Source organism: Hippocampus guttulatus, chromosome 14 (assembly GCF_054856545.1).
Source record: "Hippocampus guttulatus isolate MCC_2025c chromosome 14, RoL_Hgut_1.0, whole genome shotgun sequence".
Classification (NCBI taxonomy): Eukaryota; Metazoa; Chordata; class Actinopteri; order Syngnathiformes; family Syngnathidae; genus Hippocampus; species Hippocampus guttulatus.
In genome coordinates this window covers 14178152-14195070 of record NC_141274.1, presented here as the reverse complement: position 1 = coordinate 14195070, position 16919 = coordinate 14178152, and the positions used below count along the sequence as shown (strand labels likewise).

The window sequence follows — 16919 nt, the reverse complement described above, 5'->3', positions numbered from 1 at the left end:
CTTAACGTCGCCATACTCGGGTTCTGTGGCGAGGTTTCCGGATTTCTTCTTGACCTTTTACAGCGTAAGCCGTTTCTCCTTATGAGAGCGGAGTCCTGATAGCCTGTGGACTCAAACTACTGTCACACAGTGGTTGGCCACAGGAGGGGAAATTAGAGCAGTGGGCCTTAGCAGTTGACACGGATAGGAGATCACATGGCAGACAGGTTGTTACTCGTCATGCACATATACACGCACGCACACCCACAATGGCAACATCTGTCACTGCCAAACATCCAAAGGACTTTAGTCCCGAGGCTTTGTTGCGGCCTGGTCATATGATCATGCGTGAAGTGGACTTTTATGTGTGAGTGACTGAAAATGTGACCGACGGTCAAATCTGGTTTTAGCAGAGATTATACTGTTTGTACCCTGAAACGGGCTACCTGCAAGTTTAAAAATATTTGCTTCATTCTCATATACTGCAATGGTGCCTTGACTTAAGAGTTTGACTCTTGGCCATGCTCATCACTGGAAACACTTGTATCACATATCATCTTTCGCCACTGGGATGAATGCAAATCATAATAATCTGTTCCAGCTCTTTCTGTTCATTAGGTGTGCCGGTCTTGACCATTGTGCTGTGATGTAATCTAGCCCTACAGACACAAACGAAGAAACGTTTCACTACTAAGTTGCAATAGCAGTCATTTTTCGCAGAGGATAAATAATATATGCAGACGAGCATTGTTATATTGCTTGTCTACATGTGTTGCTGTTGAGTTTGTAGTCATTATCCATTGCCTAAAGCATCATTACACCAGCCAGGGCTGCAGACTAACTTTTTTTTGGGGGGGGGGGCATTCGGTTCATACTCTTTTGGCTGTGCACTTGCTTAATATGTCAGCCTTATTTATTGTATGGTGAATGAATACCTCATAGTTGGAGCGAAGAATGGAAGGAGTTACGCGTATAATGTGTTAAGTGACGATGATACGGCCTGATGCAATGGCGCTTGTAAGACGTCGCTCATTGTGCGAAGATAATCTACCCAGCCGCTTGCGTTACATTTCTATTGAGGCTACGGTACAAACGCACTGAGAGCATTTGTCATTTCACTGTCGGCGAGAATCCGACGAAACAGCCATCGAGTTCAAAGACAAAAAAGAGCAAAGATCAATGTGATGAGTATTCCGCTCCCTGCAGAAAATAAGAAATGCTTCAAATAATAGAGGCTTAGTTGCGTGGTTTATTTATTAAAACAAGATAAAGCCTCCCTGGGCTTACCATCACTGTGTGTTGCCACAACGCCTGCCTCTTTGTCTCTCGTTTCAACTCACTCCTGTGGATTTGCTTTTTTCTTTTGCTTTTCATTGATAATAGCTCACCCGCAGACACACACACACACACACACACACACACACACACAAGCGCAGAAACACAGTATGCGCTCCTAGCCTTCGCACCAGAATCATTCCCTGTCACTGTGCTGTATTTATAGCCTCATCTATCAGCTAGCCGCAGGAATACTTGACGTTATTCTCTGGACCAAGACCACCAAACTGCCCCCTAGCCATACATTAGGATGAAATGAGTGTCTGTGGGCGTGCATGCAGAATGCACGGGCACCAATATCAGTGTGCCGATGTATTACACGTACGCGGCCCCACCTTGTTCCAAGTGCAGGGAGATCCTGTGATATTCGTATTACTGAGGGAGGGAGGCGGGGAAGGGGGGCTTGAATGAGAAAGAACTGAAGGGGAAAACAATCCAAGAAAGAGATAAAGTAAAGTGGGGCACATATGACAAAAGGAGATGAGAGAAAAGGGAAAAAAAGAATCAGGTGGTTGCTCGTGCTTCTTTTTACTTTCCCGCTCTCTTATGACAACGGCGATCTATAGCCTCTTCTGTTCAAGGTCACGGTTGTTACACGGGAGCGCCGCCATCGCCGGCGCACAAAGGCACATTCACAGTGAGGTATGCCTCTGCCGATAACTGCAAGCAACCCTTATAGATTAAAGCAATTAAAGCGGAGGAAACCTTTGACCCTACATTATACCACAGTCAGGATCTTGTGTGAATCATTAGGATGGTGTGTATGTGTGTGTGTGTGTGTGTGTGCGTGCTTGCTCGTGTGTCAGCAGAGGGCATGTATTACATATGCTCGTCTCTGCAATAAACTGCTCATATTAACCTTACAAAGCAATACAGCCATGACCCACCACCACCTCCCTCGAGCACCTCCACCCAAGACCAATGGAATGAAAAAAACATCATGTCGATTGTGCTTACTCGGGGGGTGCACTGTATATGCGGTACAAATCTGGCCTACAGTACACTTTGAAGATTTGGACTCGACTGATCAGTCACAATAATACCTGTCTGTCGCCGTACCTGAATCAGTGCGAAAATGGCTTCGAGCTCTTCTGACCACAGAGCTGGAAGAGCTGCCGGCTATACGTGCGTCTACATTGAACCAGTCACCCTCCTTGATTTCATGGCTGCTTGGGAACTAACAGGGAATGCCCCTGGTTGCGGCTGGCTAGCTAGCATAGCGAAACATTGTCCGGAGCTTCTCTCTAAATCACTGATCCTTGCCTCTAAGGTAGCAATTAAGCTTTTCAGGCCTGCTCCTGACAAGTATTGTTATCACTAAAGGAGATCAAGGAATAATAATAGCTAATCATGTGACATGATAAGCAAAAAGAAAACGGGGGAAGACTGATAAGCCATGCTAACCACTAAACTAGCGTGAATTGTGGAACAGCGAAATACCAAAATAAGGCTGAAACAGTGTCAAAGCAGAAGGGCTTCCATCAACTATGAACATCAAATTAGCAAGTGAATTCGATCTCGTTTGAAGCAAGCCAAACACAATCAAATGACTCGCTTAGGACCAAAACTAGGACGTCAACATCAAGCAAACACTCAAATTGACTCCCAGAGTGGATGGCTCCGAACTATACGCCACTAGTAAAAGATGAAGGCTTCCAATATGTGCTACAGATGCGATCCAACTCTTCAACTGCCATGCAGAAAGCATTCAAAAGCAACACTGCCCCTGAAAAATACTGTCCTAAAATGGTACTTTTGGTGTGTTCATTTCTGGCCAGGGACATTTTCTATTTGGTTTCGAGAGTCAAAAAAAATCCACATCTGTGTCTATTATTGTATTCAGTCATTAAATTTAGTTGGAATAAAAATCTTTCCTTTTTGTTTTTGTTTCGCGGGTTGGTCAATGAAGCATTGCGAATGTACTACAGAATGCATTCAGAAATACTTGCATGATAAATAGACGTTTCGGCCATAGCACCCTAGCCCTGTGCTTATCAAACCTCCAATTTAAAGTACCGGCAATTTCTTTCACCACACTGATTATTTATATGCTGTATTCCAATGAGCAGCACATAAAAGGAAGACCCAGTCATATCTTTCCAAGGATTGAGGGGGGCTGCGTATTTGGAAATACAAAAGTAGGAGGCAAAGACGGCACGCAGAAAGATCTAAACGGCAAAAATGATGAAAGATGGAGCCACAAACAGAGAGCAGAGCTGGGGGCACCCATCCTAATGTTACATCGGTTTGCCCTCAGGGTTCGCACAATACTGAATGAGTGTGTGGGGCTCCCTCTGCTGGTCCACAATCATCTCCTGGCAACTCCTAATCCCCCGTCCCCTCTCATTCGTGCTTCTGACAAAGACTTTAAAAAGCCACTTGTGAAAAAAAAAAAAAAAATCATTTCCACGATAGATCATGTTCCCCTGTCTGCAGTTACCACCAATTCCAAGCAATGTAATCAATTCCCCCCGTAGCACTTTGTTCCGCTTGTCCACCCTCACGGCGGGTTTTCTTGTAAATGCCGCCAATTTCCGTGTACGATCACGTTGTAAACAAAGCTTGTTGTCGCTGAAACATGATTCGAGCTTACAATATCAGCTCCGTCCGAGGGCCTTGTTGCTCTTTAATTGGTCCTGAATGGGGGAACTGTTAAGTTTTTTATGACAGTATCGGCCCCGTGGGTAGATGATGCGTCATATGTGCACGCGCTCGCATACGCATAGACACTATGAAGTCAAACGATCTCGATGGAAAAGCAGAAAGATCCAAAGTAAAAGCAAAGTAGCAATAGCACATCCATCCGTCACCTTATATGTGCGCCACCACGCGCAAACTCGGCAATCTCATAATCCGGAAGCGAGGAGGTATCAAAACAAATCTGCATCACAATGACATCCGTGTTCAGTTTTGATTGACACTTTATTCATTTAACCGAATGACGTGGCCGGGAAGGGAAGCTGTTTACCATACAGAAGTGGCGCTTGAGGTGCAAATTGGAGTCAGTATGTGTGAAACAGCAGGACACCCAAGATCACACGTGGATAAGCCACACGATGAGAGAATGAAATCTTGAAAATGTCCGTCGGGGCTCACATCAATTAAAGTGGGAGTCGGTCGTATACGCCGCAAACGCGGCGGCTCGTTTATCTACATCGACAGGAGTTTCAATTCATCATCCTTCAGTCTGCATTCACCTCGATGAATATTTCATCACATGCATTCGGCATTGTCTCCACTTGTTTAAACATTCCTTCCTGACCGCCTCTCCTCATCCTCACTCGCCGACTGGGAGATCTCCTCCGGGCTGTGACATACATTCGGCATTGTACCTATAGTATACACTGCACTTAACACACTCAAATTGGAGGTCTGAGGTGGGGCCAGCTTGTTGTGTCAACTTGAAGCGATTCATGGTGTGAGACCTGAGCGTCAAGCATATTTTCAAACCCTTTATAGGCCACTCCTTGGAAGAGTAAAATCTTACATACATTACATTAGTTTCAATTTAGTACCCTCTCATCATTACAATGATTTCAAATGAACTATATAATGTATGGATTATCGTGAAAAAAATATTTCCTTATGAATAATTTTGTTAACTGTGTACAATTTAGTAAACATGTGCCTTAACACAAAATGGAGTGAACGACCACCGTTGCTTTAGTCTCGTTAATTTGTCTAATTTGTAGTCCAAAGAACACATATCTGCAATGAAGGTCATATTAATAAAATAGCATTTTATTCAAATCTAACAGTGTAGTCATTTTCTCCAGGAAAATGCCAAATCTTAAACGTTGGACTTTTTTCAACTGTAAGATCAAAAGCACAAGAGCATCCACTCACATCCTGTACTGCCCCTTTGAATCGTTATGAAATGCTCTCCTTTCTTTCCTCTCCTCTTAATTTGTAAACTTCCGATGTTAGCCAAATCACACATGCACCACTGACACTGCCTGACAGCGTCGTTTCTTCTCCCGGTCAATAAGTTGCTTAATAAAGTGCTCATCATGAATCTCCCCGCCTGCCTTCATACAGAATGATGACTTCTTTTTTTTTTTTTTTTAATCCTCCCGCAACTTGCCAGTAAACAAGCCATCTTGCATGTTTCAGCCCGAGAAGCGGTCAGGAGTAGTTAGCGACTAAATGTATTGGCCGAACATCGATGTTAATTTAATAACAGAGAGAGGCTGTGACAAATGTAATGCAATTGCTGCCTCTCATTTGCAGACTGAGTTAGATGGCTCGAGTCCGCCGAAGAAAAGACATCATCATCCCTCAGTGTGTTTTAATGAACGCGTCTGCATGGCAGGGTTGTTTTGGGGGGGGGGGGGTTAAGTGCTACAAGTTCGCCCACTTTCGTACACATCAGCCTTCTATCGTCACATGTCATGCAAATTTAATGTCAAAATCCAGAGGAAAGCGGGGAAACGTGACGCACCCCCCATCTCCAAGCTCTTTTTGTGGCTCTTTATGCATGATTCATAACCGAGCGGAGCACTTAATCGCGAAGCGCCACCGTTCCTCAACCGACAAGTGGGGCGCTCCAGATGGGGCTGGAGGGCCACGACAACCCCGTTCCCCCACACGCCCCCTCCCGGTCAAGTAGCCCGCGCGCGCACACCCACCCACCTACCTACCTTCATTATCCGGATAATTCCTTAAGGCTCCACACGGCAACAACACGTGAAAAAGCACCGAGGAGGCGAGCAGGAAAAGGGAAGGATAGATCCACAAGACGCGCGGAGTCGGGGCCATTTTTCAGGCTGCGCTTCGCCCTCGATGCATCCCTGTTGGCGGCGTGGAGAGTGTGCGCGCAGCCGGGGAGATGAAGAGAGAGCCAGAGAGAGAGAGCAGAGCGGAGAGGAAAAGAGAGGGAGAGTGAGGAGGAAGAGGAGGAGGAGGAGGTTGGGATGACGGGAAGGAGGGTCGCTAGCCAGCCAAGTGCTGTCAATCATCCGCTTGGCCCCCCCTGGCTGTTTGGAACGCCCGCGCGCAATGCTCCGAAGCGAAGGGTGGTGGGAAGTAACGAAGTACAAAAGCTGTACCATACTGAGAGTCATTCTTTTTTCAGGGAACTGTCTTTTTTTTCTGACGACTTTTACTCCTTACGTTTGAAAATGTGCAGTGGTGTCTTGACCACTCTCAAGGACTTGTATGTCAAATCATCGTTCCCCATTGACATGAGTGGAAATGTCAGTAATCCATCCAGTCGGTGATAAAACACCAGCAAAAGTTTTAGTAATGTATTTTGGATTAAAAAAAAAAAACACTTTACAGTAACGTAACTTTAAAAAAAAACAGTTTGTCACATCATGATCTTATGCAATAATTGTTCAGCTCCTTCTGGCGTGTGCCTCGCAGGACGCTTATCTTCCGACAAAAATACGGGAAGAAGATGATCACTGTTTTTAGTAAGCAACAGTGATGTTAGTTTTCGCAGGGGACAGTGGTATTTTCTGTAATCCTGAAATGTTTCAAAAAGGAAAAAACAAATGCTACCTTCTATCTCAAAATAGAAATATTGATCCATGGGGGGAAAAAAATACAGCAAAATGAGGATTGTGTTTGTAGTGAATGGTAGAAGATGAGAAATGTTTCATATTCTGGTTTACGCCAGGTACTTACCCTACTGCTGCATATCAGACAAGTACTGTATGGCTTTACCCTTTTCTAGCACTTTGAGAAGAACATCTATTAAAAACCAAAAAATAAAATCTTTCAAATCAGATTCAATGATCCGATTCCATTCAGTTCAGAGCATCAGCAAAGCTTTGGGTATGAACACGAAGCAAGTTTAGTAAAAGTTGGAGACTATTTTGTGTGGAGGGAAACCCCCTCCCCACCCACTCATCCACCCGCATATGTGCCAAGTTGGTTTTGTATATAATTGACAGCATAGACTTTATATTTACTTTTGTACATTTCGGAATCTCGACTTTTGTACTTTGACTTCATTTAAAGGAGCCGAATCAGTAGTTCTGCTTGAAGCACAGTTTTTCTTCGCCAAGTATCTCTTTTAGCACCTCTGCAATCATGTCCCCGGCCCTCTCGCTGATCGGGAGCCCGCGGGCGCCCGCGCACAGTGCCGCAAAGTGAGCCTTATTTACAATGACACTCGGGATTGTCTGTGCGCCGTTGAACAACGACTGTGCAACATTAACACCAACCTATTACTTTGAATTGAAACGGCTTCAAGCTTACACATTCTTGCATGTGTAAGGGCGACTGAGCAAATGTCCAGAAGTGGAAAAAGTCTACTTAAGTAGATGTATATACACTTCTTTTTTTTTTTTTAACACTCAGTTCACAATTTTTATCATAGTTGTGGAAACATTTTGTTCTTGAGCAAAGCCAGTTCCAGCACTAGTACAAACTAGTAGGCGCTAGTAACCAAGTATTTCTACCTGCAACCTTTCGAAACCTTTAACATTTCGTTCCATTCGACGACTTAACATGAACGGTGCCCAAAATGCCGTTAGATTGTTCTATAACAATGTAACCACCCAATGGAGTAAAGTGAGTGGATGCGTGTAACCGCCGCCACAAAGACACCGCAACAACTCCAGACGTCTCATTAAAATGCTCCGCTCTTGTTAAGATGCACAATAGGCAGCGTGGCCGTGACCAGGAAAAACACTTGCGTCTTGCTTGTATGAAATCTTATCAATTAGCGTTGCCCGAGCAAGATAGGCGGGCGCATGCTTTTGTGGGGATTAGTGTCAAGTCGGTCTTCTTCCGCTTGTTCGCATGCTTCCTGTAAATGTCACCAACATACGCCGAGGCTGACGTATAATACATTTGAGTAAAACGTGAAAATGTATTCAGCCTGGTTTACCCAACTTTGAATTCAGCGGAGACGCAGGGCCGCGCGCAATGTGTTGGCAGCTCTGGGGATGCCGGCAACCGACCGTCTTTAAAATATGAATAAATAATGTGCGAAGCCTCATATAAAATGTGCGAGGGGGGAGCTGAGGTCAAGCTCGCAGTCTTTTACCGCTTCGTGCAAGAGCCACTTGACAGTGCCCATGCGGTGAAACCTCTGCCCTTGATGTAAGACGCTGTTTAAGAGGATTTCACTTGCCACTTGCTTCTGCACACGCTCACTGGCCGTAACATTAGGTACACCAAGACAAAAGACATTTAAAAAAAAAATAAATCAAAAGCATTCAGTTTTGGTTGCCATTATCAGAGATTTTTTTTTTGGGGAGGTATTATTATTATTTATGGCGGCCCGGTGGAGTTTGCATGTTCTCCCCAAGCCTGCGTGGGTTTTCTCCGGGTACTCCGTTTTCCTCCCACATTCCAAAAACATGCACGGCAGGCTGACTGAACACTCCAAATTGTCCCGAGGTGTCTGTGTGAGCGTGGATGGTTGTTCGTCTCTGTGTGCCCTGCGATTGGCTGGCAACCGGTTCAGGGTGTCCCCCGTCGAGGATAAGCGGATAGGAAAATAGATGGATGGAGTTGCTCAGGGCAAAGGTTAAGGACCATTGCAAATGTTACACAACCAAAGTCAGAATACAGGTAACCAAGAACAGCTGGTATAAGCTCCAGAGACCCCCCCCCCCCCCCACCTCCACCCCCGCAACCCCGCTGAGGATAATGAATGAATGAATGACTTATTATCTACCGAAAGTAGAATTTTGGTTATGGCCCTTGTATTTGTTTCCTCATGAGTAGTCAAGAAAAAAAAATCAACTATACTACAGCTGCTAGTCTGCATCCTGATAACTACTAGTAAGGTGACCTTGAGCGAGGCACCAAATCATCCCCAAACCCGCACACCATTTGCCTGCGCGATCACTCTTCTTTCATACGCGCATATGTGGCCTGCGCCTGTGCGGCGTGTGACACAACATGTACGGCAGAGTGTAAATTGAATTTTCCCTTGAGAGCACCTCATCAGTACAATAAATTGGCAATTAAAGGTGTAGCTTCTGCTGTGGCTGCTGAGGGTGTTACGTTGAATTGAATTCCTTTATCATTATTGCGCAGTGAAGCAGAATGATGGAGCCTATGATGAGACTCACCAAAGTTGTAGAAAAGACGCTGTCAATTCTAGAACGTCCATCTATTTTCGAATCCTCACAAGGGTGCTTGACCCTATCTCGGATGTCTTCGGGCAGTAGGCGGCGTACAACCTGAACTGATTGCCAACCAATCGCAGGGCACACGTAGACAAACAACCATTTGTGCTCACAATCACACCCTTGGGACAATCTGGAATGTGGGAGAAAACCGGAGTACCCAGAGAAAACCCACGCGGGCCAGTGGGGAACATGCAAACTCCACACAGGAAGGCCGTAGCAGGGATCAAACCCACGACCTTTGCACTGTGAAGTCGACACGCTAACCACTCGACTACCACGCCGCCCACTATAGAACATAAAGTATATGTGATGAAATAATAATCGCATCTGTTTGGCGGCTGGAATGTGTGATTAAAATTAAAAAAAAAAAAAAAAAGACTTTTGGTATTGAAAGAAAATCTTACTTTTCATGACCAATCTCTAGGGTTTTATTAGACACAATGATGTGTCGATCAATGCTTCTGGAACTTCACATTAAAAAAATATATATAATAATAATAATTGATGTTTATTATTTTGAAATACATGGCTGAGTACATTCATCCTCTTGATTCCCTGATGGACTTCTTAGGTTTTTCTTTCCCTTCCTTGATGTAAGCATGCGGTGATTTATGAAGAGATCACGACCACAATTACATATAGCACAAATTACGCTCCTCTCTCCCGCCTGTGTTCCAAATGAGGCTGCTTGAATGAGGTATAAAACCGTCAAACGGCCTCGAGATTTATGCCGGGATTCTGTTTTACTCCCTCCCAGGGTGATGTGAGCGGCCGTAGAAACGTGTGACGGCTTTTGTGGTTTGTGTGTCTGAAGCGCCCACGGTGGAAAAGGATCCAATTATGATGATGATGATGATTTGTTCCTTACAACGGTTGGACGAGAATGACCTCATTTCCTTTCTTCTCGTTGCTTCCTTCCGTGGTCTTCTGCTGCCGTGACGGCGCGAAAACCTCAGGCAGTCCCCCGTAGTGACGCTCTTGACACACGGCTGGCGTAGAGTCCTCTTGCTAGCGCAAGACGCTACTCGTGCATGTTAACACCTTGGGGGTTGTACACGCATGAAGTCAAAGTTGAGTGAGCGGGACTTTGGTGCAGACTGTTGAAGCGTTCCGTGCATTTCCTCGCGGAAACAATCACAGGACTGAAAGGCGAAATTCACAATGGATTTTTTTTGTTGTTGTTTGAGAGCGGCAAGCTGGACATGGCGGAGCTTGACACGCAGCTGTCAAACAGAAGGTTGAATGAGGAAGACTGATCTCACTGGTGCTCATCTTATCATTTACTGATCATGTCAACATATGGCACTGTTCCTTGTCGCCTTCCTCACATTTCATTCGTTTGCGGCGGAAATCTCAACTCAACGATATCCAGACCGCGAAGTCCTTGATGTCAACTTGACTTGAAGCCGTCCTCCGTTTAAATCTACTGCACAAAGAGGAGCGGGGCTGGACGCGCGCATGCGCCGCCGGTGGGCGAGCGCTTGTCCGACAAGGGTCGGAGGTGATAATGGGGTCGTCTGCCTTGTTCAGGGACGACCCCCTTCCCCCGTTTGCCGCCACATTCTGTATACGCACAAGCCCCTTCGAGGCATTCAAAACCACTCACTCGTGTGGTAATGTCTCCATTGTGGCTGGCTAAATGCTTTACGGGCAACGTTTGGGCAGAGGCATGAGTCCGTCGGAAGGTTAGCGTGTCGACTGACTCGCCAAGCGCTTGAAAAACCGAGACCTTGATTTCTCAGCATGAGCGCCGGATGAGAAGCGGCGCCATTTTTATGCGCAGAGATTTCAAGGCCACGCGCGCAAGAACCTTCATTCATCACTTCGCTCCATTCCGTTTTTCTTTTTTCTTTCTTTTTTTTTTTTTTGATTGAAACTTTTCGAGTAACACGTCTCGGGCAAAGCAGGCCGTGCGATTCGTCATGTCGGAGAGCCCCAGTGCGCCCATACAACAAAAGGTGAAAGGGAGTGTGGGAAAGGGCTGGTGCACAAAGCCTGCCGTGCCCCCCCCCCCCCCCCCCCATCTGTCCTCCTGTCTTCGTTGTAGGCACATTGACACTTGAAGCATCCCCCACCTTGCACAACGCCAATCAAGGAAAAGTTGTGAGGGAGGTCGTTTATTTCTCGCGATGAGGTAAAATAATGAAGAGAAACAGCGGTTTGACAAAGTTGAGGGGTCAAAACCAAGGGATGGCTGTGGGCCTGTGGTGCCCCTTGATTAAGATTGATTGATTGATTGATACGTGTTAACCCTTTTGTGATTAAACAAAACAACTTGACTCAACTGTCCAAGAATCACGTGTTGATGAAAACATCCTTCCTTGCTACAAGTGTTTGGCGTCTAAGCATTGGTCAAATGACCCCTTTCACGCACACCTGGACCACGACATGTGCTGCACATTTGTCGAGAAGGCCAGGAGCTCAAATAAGCAGAAGGTCATAGAAAAATGATGACATTTTTCGGTCCTCAAACAGCTGACTTTCCGAGGCACCTGCACGATTAAACAAAGTCAACTGGGACTAAGATGAAGGCCAGTAAACATTTTTCTCTGATAGAATCGTTAAAGAGCTACAGAGCTGAAAAAAAGCCCTTTCTTTCACATAGTTGTCACAATAGTGGGGCCGGAGAGGGTGAGGGTGTGGGGGCGGGGCAATACTGTAAATAATCCTGCTGAGGAAATTGCATCATTTTCCAGCCTACTTTCCTTCACACATGCATACAGAAACACACACACACACGCACACGTTGGTGTGATTTGTCACCATCCGTCGAGGCACGGACACGCTTGCTCTAATGGACAAACACTCTTTGTGTGCTAAACAAATTAGCTCCATTACGAAGAGACAGACAGCGCGGGTGAGAGAGACAGATGGAGACAACTTAAAGGTCGAAGATATGGGAAGCTAGCGGGAAATGGATTCAGTGAAAGCTAAACAAGTCGACAAAATGAGCAAAGTGGTTGTTTTATACCGTTTCGCATTCCCACCAAGTCGGCGTACGAACCTGCCGTTTTATCCCTGTCTTTGAGAGCGAGTCTGCGCGAGCCAGACGAGACGTCCAACCCCTCGTGAGAGAGGCTAAATGTGCATTACCGTCCATCCATCACTCACTCATTACTCATTCGCTTACTTCCACACACACACACACATATGAAGGCTGATACACACACTTAACACCACCAGACTGGATGCAAGCGAGACACATTTATCTCGATGCAACTGTGTGGAAGTGATGCTGAGTGCATCTGGGAATTTGTGTTGTACGTGTGTGCATGTGTGTGTGTGTGTGTGTGTGTGTGTGTGTGTGTCTGTGGAGGAGAGAATGTGATCCGCCAGGTTTCAGGTCAAAGCAATTCTCTGCCAAATGATTGGTTCATAATCGGATTGACAGGCTAACTCGCTCTCCTCGCCTTGTCCTCTCCTTTCTTTCCCAACATTTATCATTCTTGTTTCCGTCTTTCTCATGACGCGTCGTCCTGATGTATACATTAGCGGCCTTTTCTGCCGACGGCTCGCCTCTTGTTTGTCCTGGGTGCCCCTTTTCTCCAGCCCATAATATAAACTCATCAGTCTGTCTGAGCTGTGGGGATGCATTACCTGTTCTCATCTCCGCCAGTGGGGTGAGAGGAAAGACTTTCTCCTGTGATACTTGGAACCCGTTTTCATTTTCAGTCCAGGGGAAAAGAATGGCGTCAAAAGTTTTTTTAATATCCAAACTCCAGTTTGTCAAACTCCAAAGTCTTTCAGGATATTATCTTAGAGGCTCGGTATTTTTGTTTTGAAAATTCAAACCAAAAAAAGCTCCGAGAGCTTCCAGCGGCATCGGCCTGTCATAAAAAGTGAAATGAAAACATAACCATTGAATCTGATTGTTATTATTATTTTTTAAAATCAGATCTCATCCATCCATCCATCCATTTTCTGAACCGCTTCATCCTCACAAGGGTCACGGGGCGTGCTGGAGCCTATCCCAGCCGTCTTCGGGTAGTAGGCAGGGGGACACCCTGCCTGAACCGGTTGCCAGCCACTCGCAGGGCAGACACAGACAAACAACCATCCGTCATCACATTCACATCTAGGGACAATTTGGAGTGTTCCATCAGCCCGCCATGCTTGTTTTCAGAATGTGGGAGGAAACCGGAGTACCTGGAGAAAACCCACGCAGGACCGGGGAGAACATGCAAAATGCACACAGGGAGGCCGGAGCACTCTAAATTGTTCCGAACAATTCCGATGTTGTGTGTGGCTAGTGCTCGGAACTGCGGTGGTGGAACCTGTCGTGTTGTGCGTGTACCATGGGAAAAAATAAATAAAAATGACAGATCTGAGTTTGATATTCAAATCCAGCACACTCCCGCCATCGAGCGGAGGTAGAATGTAATCGGTTGTGACATACTGAAATATAAATGCCACGGTTAATAAGAGTGACAAAGATAACGGAATGATAAGAATCATTATTGGAAACTTTGTTCATTTCACTTGTCTAAAGGAAAAGTGCCCCGCGCCCATAATGTATTACTGCACTTCCATAAATCAGATCTTATTGATCCCTGGAGTGCGATTGGTTTTCTACCACTGTTCAGCATTCACTTACCGAAAGAGCGTAATGAGCACAGTTTAGAAGAAAAAAAAAAAAGCATTCTGAGAGAGTACATTATGATTGAAAAAAAAAAAAAGAACAGTCTTGTTATTTTGCATGTTTTGGAATGCAGAAAGAGAAAATGCACCGTTAGAACGTGGAATACGATAAAATCAATTCATTTCAAGTCTATGGATGATCCGTGATAAGGTGTGAATTCATAAATCAAGATATTGTGGAAAATTGGATGACAAGTGCTCCAGTTTCCTGACTGGTCCTTCCCTGCGCACAACGCTCGACATTTACGGGCTAGACACGGTGCAAGATGTCACCAATGAATTTAATCAGGATTGCTCATGCGTTCTCTGATTTATGGACGATTCCTTGACAAGTCCCCGCCCCTGGTGATGTTTTATGATCAGCGGTGGCCATATTTTTGAGATAGATCAGAAACACTTTGTCATTCGGAGACTCCAAACGTGCCGCTCTGACTGGCGAACGGGCGGAAAAGCGTTCATAATGGAAAGCACTTTCTGCCGCATTTCATGTTGAGGGCAAGAGTGGATGTGAAGATTTTCACACTTCAATCACCTGCGCTTACTTTTGAAAACATCAACTACCACGCTTCTTAAACTGCAACTATGTACAGTAACTGCACACATTTCCTGAAGAATTATTTCCAAAAGCTGAGTTAGTGTTTTCAACGAATAACGGAAGATAAAGTTTTGGAAAATGCGAGTGGTTCAATATACGTACTGCGGTAATTCCACCGTGCAGGGCAATGTAAAACTTTCATTGGGTGATCCCAAGTAGAGTGGGACCTCTACTTACAAAATTTATTGGTTCTGGAAGAAATTTCTTCACTAGAAAATTTTGTAAGTAGAGACACGTTTTCCATGTAAACGCCCTAATCCGTTCCAAGCCGCCCCAAAAAACGATTGGAACACCTCATGGCCCGAGGGAAGACGCTACATAGACACTTTTTATCTCTCTCCACACACAGACACAAACGGTAGAGGTCCCTCTTAGCCAATGGGATGCTAGGAAGATGCTCGGTAATAGCCGATGGCAGAGCAACTATAAGTATGTTGCGTTCAGGAAACTCGGAGCTGCGAGTAGCACACCATAATGTATTTCTACCTTTCATATCTTGAGATTTCTTTCGTAACAAGACGCAATATTTTCCTCTTGAGACGTTTTGTAACTTCAAAATTTCCTATGAAGAGACGTTCGTAAGTAGAGGGACCACTGTCGTAGCTTTTTGGCGCGAGAGTGTACATCGAGTGTAATGGCTTCCAAGTGAAAATGCAATCTGCAAAGCCACAGTCAAACAAGTATTTGGTTGCGTTTGTGGGACTTTATTCAAATCGCAGACCTCATTTAAAATCTTAGCAGCAGCTGTGGCTCTTTGGTGTTGCTCAGCGATCAATAGCACACACGCCTATGCACGTGCGTCCACGCATCCCGGGACGGCTCTTTCTTATCGGCAAACATCACGTCAAGCAGATACACTTGAATGACTCTCGGGGACAGATGAACTCTGCGTGAGGGGAGTCAGGATCAATGTGGGGTATTTTATTTTTTTTTCCCTCGAAAGACAAACTCATCTGGACCATTGAGTATTGTCGTGCCCAACCAGCTGTTCAAGCCATATTGATATCAAGATAGTGCTCAGGATCAAAGGGTGTTCTCCCGAACCGGCTGTGTGCTTTAGTGGACAAGTGTGACAAGAAAGACCCCCCACCCCCTCCGGCTGAGCTCCCCCGCCGGGCTTGGGAGACAAAGGCAAGTGCCCGTGTTGCCAAACATGGGCCTCACTCATCACCCAGGGGTCAGGAACTCGGAATAATCTAGCGCAAACAGGAGGACACACACACACACATACACACACTTGGGGATTAAGGCTTTGATATGACCCTGCTTAACCCAGCAGAGGAACAAATAGCGGGGTGTCACCGGGGGAAAAGAGCTGTCGCAAAAGCGGAATGAAGAGAAGCGTTTGGAATGACGCTGGCGATTGGTAGTCGGATGAAAAGGCCAACCACGAAGCATGCGCTTGACCCGACAAAGAGCTCCGGCTCGCCTGCGAAAAAAGGCCAAAAGAAGATTTTGAAGGTTTGGAAATGGTTTGGTATGATCAAAGCAGACAAATGACGGGATGGATGAAGAGACCTTGCTTCCGTGAGTCATTAAGGATGAGCGCGGTGCTCTAAAAGGGGACACGTGCTCTTTGATCCTCTTTCAATTTTCAGGCCTCATCACACGCTAGCAGCAATGGAGATAAATGACCGACGACCACACTCAACTTCAATCAGCAGATTTCCTACCTGCTTGCAAAAGTACATTTTCCTCTCCTTTTGGCGCGATCTCATTCTACAAAGTCGCCGGTTGACTGGTGAGCTTGTCGAGGAGGAGGCAGTCGAAATTGTTCAAGGCATGCTGACATTTTCTCTTTCGCCTTACAACTTACTGTTGGGCCATGAAACGCGGAATACATTTCAGATATCGCCCGGAGGCTCCGAGGGGTTATATTTTGAAACCACACTCAACTAGTGGGTTAAATTTAGAGAGCTCGCTTTCTCTCCCTCTCAGCAGAAGCTGACGAGCCAGCCGCATCCTCTCAGAGACTGTGGGGAAAGCTCGCCATCTGGTGGTCAAATATTAAATGTAGCTGTCCCTACATTTTAGGGGGAAAGAAACTACGAGTATTCTGACTAGCTCTACCCGTAGGCTGATTCAAACTACACCCAAAATGATTCAGGGCCTCGGCGACAAGCAGCCGAGCAAAAATGTGTGGCATGATGATGAGAAGAATTTGAAAAATGATGTTCACCTACTTTGCCATAGCTTCTCAATAGTTTCCGTTTTATTCCGGTCTGGCATCGAACAAAAAAAAGGAAAAAGGAAGGCTTGTGATTATTAATCATCACATA

The 16919-nt window shown here is 45.6% G+C and overlaps 1 protein-coding gene and 1 long non-coding RNA gene across 3 annotated transcripts in view; one reads left to right on the top strand and one right to left on the bottom strand.

Moving 5' to 3' along the window:
• LOC147195266 (ephrin type-A receptor 3-like) overlaps nucleotides 1-6151 on the bottom strand; it is a 76833-nt gene extending 70682 nt beyond the window's left edge. For both annotated transcript variants that reach the window (XM_086128374.1, XM_086128373.1), the window contains exon 1: nucleotides 5955-6151. In XM_086128374.1, coding sequence (XP_085984500.1) covers nucleotides 5955-6072 — 118 coding nt within the window. In that variant the 5' untranslated portion in view covers nucleotides 6073-6151. The remainder of the gene's footprint in view (nucleotides 1-5954) is intronic.
• Nucleotides 1-16919, top strand: part of LOC147195265 (uncharacterized) — a 29267-nt gene that overhangs the window by 8199 nt on the left and 4149 nt on the right. The window lies entirely within an intron of this gene.